Source organism: Trachurus trachurus (genome assembly GCF_905171665.1).
Source record: "Trachurus trachurus genome assembly, chromosome: 16".
Taxonomy (NCBI): Eukaryota; Metazoa; Chordata; class Actinopteri; order Carangiformes; family Carangidae; genus Trachurus; species Trachurus trachurus.
Window position 1 is genome coordinate 12,231,228 of NC_139902.1, and position 7,340 is coordinate 12,238,567.

Sequence of the window (7,340 nt, forward strand, 5' to 3'; positions counted from 1 at the left end):
GGATAACAAATCCTGCTGATGGCTTCTAGGCTTTCCATAAGTGAGCATCATCACATTGGCTTTTTCTCTAATGCGTTTCTTTTGCGGAGTTGAGGAATTGCCTGTGACAGCTAGTTTAAGAGCAGTGACTCTTGCAGCTATTGTTTCTTACACTTGTTGTCATAATTAAATGGTAAGAGCTCTGGTTTTAATGAACTGTTGGGGTACTGTGTTGAATTACTTTCCCCTAGCCAAGATAATGGTGGCCCATTTGAGTTCCTCTCAGATATACTGTAATGTGGCAACATTGACAGACCAAGAGAAGGAAGAAGTGTGTGAGGGAGGGAGACTCCTGTTGGTTCTCAGTGCCAAATCTCCCTAAGGAGAGAGCTGTTTATGCACGCATGAAAAGCATTGGCAAGCAAGCCGGTGTGTAGAGAGAGAGACAGAGAATGAGGACAGCCTTTAAGAGGAGAATGATGGTTTAGTGTTTTGTTTTTTGTATTGTTTTTGTTACATTTTGTGTGTATGCATGTGTGTGTGTTGCAAGATGGAGGGGAAAAAGTGAAAGAGAATAAGGATGGGCCAAACCTGTTGCCTGCTTCAGTTGCCAAGGGCTACCTGTTGCTAACACTAATGTGTGTATGTGTTTTTGTGTTTTATTGTCTGGGAGCAGATAAAGAATGCGGCAGCTAACGTGCTGAGGGAGACTTGGCTAATCTACAAACACACCAAGCTGATGAAGAAGATCGACCACTCCAGGGTCCGCAAGCACCAGCGGAAGTTCCTCCAGGCTATACATCAGTGAGGCCACACCGCCTAACATACACACACGCACACACACACACACACATATATACAGTCACATGCACAGAGCACTTGCACACAACAGTGCTGCTGAGCTAATGTAGCCTTTGAAATCAGCTGTACTTTCTATCCACCCACAGGTTGAATCAACGCTGATAATCAGATAAAGTGCATGAATCCCTACACACACACATACACACAGAGACACACACAAATGCACCCATACACACATACAAAATGATTCATCATCTACTAAAGGGCAGGTTCACTCCAGGCAAATGCAGTTGTGGGACTGGATAATCAGTGCATTGTGTACTATTAGAGATACTTTGATCATCATATCTGTGTTTTAGAGTGTTGTTGATTATACAAATATATACAACAACTTAATCACACACTGCAATTAATTTCTCCCATAGCATTGTTTAGTTATGTTTAATGGCCACGTGTGGGAGAAGCCTTGTTAAAGTCTTGCTTTGCTAAGAGATTTTTGTGTATCCTCTGTCTGGCATCAAAATTAAGTGGCCCTTTAATGTTGCCTGCTGCTTTGATCTGGAACAGTTCAGTCTAGGCTCGAGAACAACAAGTGTCTTCAAAAGCGAGAGTCAAGAGACCTAAGGCTCTTAAATTTGTAACATAGAAAAGCTAATCCTGAAGCATGTAGACTGTGGATGAGAGGCGGATTCTGTGAACACATAACAGGTTGATTTTGTGGGGATATGAGTACATTTTCTGGTTCAAAGACCTGGAGGTTGCTCCGGATGTGCAGCTTCATAAACAGCCTGCGCCTCATTATAAAAGGGGAAGCCAAAGGATTTGTTTTCATGAAAACACAGTTTTCGCCTTTAGTTCATTAATTAATTATTGTATTGTCTTTTGAGAGTCATCCAGACCTGATCTTTAATTAGGCTGAAGACAGATTTTTTTTTATGGTATCTAACTGCTCTATTTTTCATTTTTTCAATTTAATTGCCCATAGTCTATTTCCCCATAGGCCTTATCCCCTAAAGGTTTACTTTATATTTCTTTACTCTAGAGCTTTCAGTCTAGATTAAATAATATAAGTACATATCTATATTAAAACTGTGTTTGTTTTTTACCTGTATCGCTAAATTATAGTGTTTCACAGTACACAGTGTTCCATCTGTTTGTCCATTCATGTCCGACGGCACTCTGCAGGTAGAAATGAAGCTGAGGTAGGCAAGGTGACCGCTCCACGGTCTTGTTGTTTAGACCCGGAGGGATTAGCTCTCTGGACTGAACGTTGTGTATTTACTGAGTTTCAACTTTGTATGTGTTTGTGTATTTTACCTGTGTACTACTTGTGTGTATCTGTTTGCAGGTTACGCAGTGTGAAAATGGAGCAGAGGAAACTCAGTGACCAGGCCAACACACTAGTGGACCTCTCAAAGGTGACACACACACACACACACACACACGCACACATGCAGCTAACACAATTATCTGTGCTTTTCATTTATGTAGGACACACACTTCACAGACAAAAAACCGTCGTACGAGTTCATTAACTTAAACCGTTTGCCCCTCAAAATGTACCACAACATTCCTCCGTTTCCACGCTGACCTGCCCGTTTCAGTGGCATTACGTCGCCTAGCAACGGGAACAAGTCTTGAAACAGGGATGACTGAGTGAGAGAGCGAGGAGGAAATGAGACGGGGGAGGGGGGTGCTCATGTTTTTCTGTTACTATGTGGGTGTCTGAGTGAGAATGTGAGCACATACACGCGCATGTGAGAGTGTGTACGTGTTTGTGAGAGTGTGTTTGTGTGTGTGTGTGTTTGTGAAAAAAAAGACAGAGAAGTGGGAATGAGATGGAGACTTGAGAAAAAAGATCGGGTGAGGTGTGCCGGTTTGTGTCTTTCCAAGGAGCAATAGCTTTAACACCAAATATATTGCAATTATACCATCTCAATAACTCCATCTCAATTGGCCACTTGTGCGTTTACCATGGTTACGGAGGCCAGGATGTGCAAGGCAGGGACACTCTGCCGCCTTCCTTTCATTCTCTCTCTGCCGTCTCTTATTCTCTCTTTTCTCACAATATTATAACACCCACATGAAGACTTCCCTCCAGCCTCTTCTTCGTTCCAGCTTCTACTCCCTCTTAGACATTTTTTTCTTCTGCTCAGCGTCTCGCTCGCTGCCCCCCAGCCTCATGCTTGCCCTCTCTCCACTTCAACTCCGCTCTCTAACCCCTTTACTGTCTGTTTTTGTTCAATCTGAAATAATTTCCTTTAAAAAAGCTGTAATAAAGCTAACCTTGTAATATTCCTGTTTACGTATTTGCAATCTGTCTCCCTTCTTCAAAGTACTCTGTGTGCACTGAGTCATCTCCCGCTCTCCTCTCCTCTCCTCTCCTCTCCTCTCTTCTCCTCCCATAGATGCAGAGCGTCATGTATGAGCTGATGTCGGAGCTCAACGACCGCAGCGAAGACTTGGAGCGCCAGATGCTGTCTCTGGAGCAGCGGGTGGAGCAGCTCACTGCCGGCTTCAACGCCCTCCCTGCCCACCTCTCGGCCACCCTCAGCGCCCAGCACGCCGCCTTGGTCCACCTGCTGCGAGAGAGGGATGCAAGGGATGGTAGAGGAGGAGGCGGAGGAGGTGCTGTGGTCCCACTGTCCCCTGCAGGAGCTTCTCTAACCACTGCCTCAACTTCAGTTGTTTCTCCAGTCCAGGTCACAGCTCCAGCACCAACCCCACCCCAGATCCCCACGTTGGCCTTGGATTCCCCTCTCTCGCCCCCACCACTCAGCCCAGAGGGGAGCCTGGAGGCGAGTCCCAACCCAAACACCTGCACCTCGAGCTGCTGAAGACAGCTCCGAGGACCAGGAGAACAAATCTGGGGACAAAACAGGGAGGGAGAGAGAGAGAGAGAGACGGGGGTGGATGGGACTGTGTTAGTCCTCTCACTTCAGACTAAAGGAGAGGAAAGAGGGAGGAGAAAAAATGGGAGGTGATCCTCTGAAAGTAACGCGCCATGAGGGACGGATGAGGACGGGACTATGAGGAGAAATAATGGGATTAAGATGGAGGGCCAGTATGAATGATGAGACATGTTAGGGACTTTGGGGCGCTTTCGATGACGATGGGAAGGAGAAGAAAAATGGAGCTAAAATGGAGACTCTAAAAGGTGTGAGGGGGAGGAAGGATGTCAGGAGGGTGAGAAATGGAGGTAGAGAAGATGAGGAGGGGGAAGGAGAGAGGAGGAGAAATAACGAGGAATAATTATATGAACTCAGAGCTCCTAAATGGAATCCACTCCAATTACTGAAAAAGGCCTTTTATTCTCTGTATCTCTCTCTCTCTCTCCTTCTCTCTTTCTCTCTGTCTTTCCTTCCCCCCTTTCCCAATCTCTCTCTCCCTTCATCAGGAATTAATGACCATGACTTTTTATCCTTATGATGTATTTTCTATCTGAATGCTAATTGTGTGTTAACGAGCATCCCTTTAACAGAAGGTTCGATCAATACGACCACGATTAAAAAAAAAAAAAAAAAAATAGTGGAATGCACTGCACACATACACACACACAAACACACACATACACATATAAATTGTATTGACTCATCATGATCCACGCAATACAAGTAAACACAGCACAAACATAAATACACAATCTTTCACAATGCAGGCCCTATTTCCACTCACACAAAGAAATTAATGCACCAGCCCATTAGATAATACTAAAGCCTATACTGCCAAGCACTCAATGCACTGTCAACCTCCACAGAGCACTGCCAAGCAATGTAGTCACACTGTAAAAAATGTTCATCCTAGAGACTTTACCGTTTGTGGGTGTGAGCTAATGCAGTAGTTTAGACTTAGAATAGTTGTGACATTTTAACTACTCAGTTGGGAGAATTGTTAACAGTTCACCGAACCACACAAATCAAGCTGAAAGAGGATGACATGATACTGAGGGACGTGAGTCATCATAACGTCTATTTGGGATGAAGGAGACAGCAGCAGACAAAAGAAAAATAACATAAAACGACTATAACAGGACTTTATTACTGCATTTACTGATTTACAGATTTGGTTGAACCGATGTTTAAGTGTACTTGTAGGTTTGCTGTACCGAGATGAGACTTGAAAAGAGCTCAGATTTTGTTTAATTTCTGTGAACATTTCTTATGTAAACCTCAGATGATGGACAATTATTAGTTGTATCAAGTGTGTTAATACTGGGATGGTGGTTGGGTGAACGATTAGATTATAACACAAGCATTCATTAAATTGGCATTTCAATCTGGCTGATTTATTTTGACGATGGTATTGCAACTACTGTACAACACGGAGCTTTGCACAAATTTAATGCTCCACATTCAGTAAGTCTCCTCATTATATGCTATTAAAACATTTACTGGAGTCTATCTGCCCAGAGGCATACCGATATAAATCAGACTTTACCCATTAATAATAATAAGTGATCTGCTTAGTCTTTGCTTACATGTGGCTGAAGTTGGTGGAGTCAAATTGAATGATATACTGTAGTCTTTATGTTTTCTGTCACTTTATGAAAAAAAAAAGTTATAGTAACTAAAATATAGATTTTTACACTAGTAATTTAATTGTCTTTAAAAATCCTACAATGATTTAACTGTGTGATTATAAGTTGGTGTGATTACAATTTTTTCACAGTGTATGGTTGTGTCTTTGACCCTTCATGAGGGGCGGAAGACCTCACCTACTGCCATCTTTTTTCAAGCTTGCAGTCCCAAAACTGCTCACTGTTATCATGAATGTATTCTGTGTAAAGAAATACACTCAAACACTCCTGCTTGCTCGATCACTTAAACTGCCATGTAGACACAGGAACAGACACCCACACACATTTACACACACACACACACACACACACATACATCTCGACAACCAAAGTGCTCTCTCTTAAATGGACTTCAATAAGAGGCAGGGAACGCTGCTGTCACTGGGGACAAAAGATAGCAGGAGGCGTTGCAGATATCTTGACAATATTTCTGAGGGAATAACTGTGAAAATCTGGGCATGGACTTGTTACAGTGCTGTACATGGACTGCTCTTCACTGCTTTAAAACAGATCATGGAGGACTATGGAGGAACACAAGGGAACACAAATAAACCTTACAAAGGATAAATGGCCATGCAGGAACAGCTGTTCATGAAATAAATAAAACATAGAAAAGAGGTATATCTGAGAGGAATTACCATGGTGTGATGGGAGGAGAGACAAGCCTACCCTTGCATTGGAGACAATATCGAAAACTGTCTTATAGCGACACGCTGTGGCCGGAATACTGAATTACATACGCTTGGAATATTGTACAGTATGATGTTAACGAAATCTAGCTTTGTATTGCTTAGTCTTTTCTACCATTATGATTAAACGCAGTTATAGCTGATATATAATATTATTAAACTATAGTATTCTTCTCATTCGTCATGACAATTATGATATATGTATTAACGATATGTTAAATAATTATGAACAAGGAAAGTGCCGTTTGAGGTTGAAATTATTTTGTAATTTTATTTTATCAGAGAGAATTAATAAAGTATATATCTATAACATTACAGCTTCAATCTTTCTTGTGCAACTGTTACTTTTTTATATTTATTTTATTCTTTTCTCGGCTTAAATGCCAGGTCGGTTCTTGTTGCGACATCTTTAGAAAAACAAAACATTTAGCCCTTTCTTGATGCACGTTGTAGGCTACATCGTAGCCATTTCTTTTATATAAATTCATTTAATTTGATTCATATTTTTCAACGTGGAAATATTGACATTGCCGCTAAACTGTTGCTATTCGACAACGTCATGACGTTGATCACATTCACTGGCTCACGCTCAGGATTTTTGGAGAAAGCACCATGGACAGCGACGTGTAATGGTTGTTAGGTTTAGCAAACTGTATAAAGTGAGTTGCTTGTATTTTACGATGGGACGTGAAATTCCTGGCTAAGTTATGGATGAGTTACTCTTTCTTGTTGTCTGAAACTTAATCGCATAATTATGTTGAATAAAGCAAAAAGTGAAAAATTCCAGTTCATCACCTGCAAAGATTAGAAAAGATTAATATGGTCGGTTTGAGGTAATGAAAACATGAACATGAAAACACTATCCTGTGGTATCCGTCGATGACGTTGCTCATGAAGTAAGAACAGTAGGCTAACTCCCCAAAAAAAAAAAAAAAAAAAAACCCCAACAACTTCGCAGCTATGGCAATACAAATATGATATAGGCTAATAGGCCTATAAAAATATGCAGGTGTGAAGTGCATATCCTTCACAGAGGTGACAGGCATGAAGAGTCTCTAACTCACATTTAAATTCAGTTAATTCGGGGGGTTTTGCACTTGTATTCACGACAGGCAAAAATACATACGTTGGTATCTTAATTGAGGTTAAGTTATAGTTAGGCAAAATGTCATGTCTGCATCAAGCATGCATTGGTTATGATTAGGTAAAGTAATCCAACAACCTTTACCTGACATCTAAGGCAATGCAATAACAGTGAATATAAAATTCAATAATCCAGTTGAACTCTGAGGGCC

General features: G+C 41.5%; 1 protein-coding gene across 1 annotated transcript in view; it reads left to right on the top strand.

Moving 5' to 3' along the window:
* The window catches only part of kcnn3 (potassium intermediate/small conductance calcium-activated channel, subfamily N, member 3), a gene marked incomplete at both ends in the record, with an annotated part of 39,621 nt that extends 36,004 nt beyond the window's left edge, over window positions 1-3,617 (top strand). The window contains 3 exons of the mRNA XM_083989198.1: window positions 656-783; window positions 2,129-2,198; window positions 3,189-3,617. Coding sequence (XP_083845324.1) covers window positions 656-783; window positions 2,129-2,198; window positions 3,189-3,617 — 627 coding nt within the window. The remainder of the gene's footprint in view (window positions 1-655; window positions 784-2,128; window positions 2,199-3,188) is intronic.
* Window positions 3,618-7,340: the final 3,723 nt, after the last annotated feature.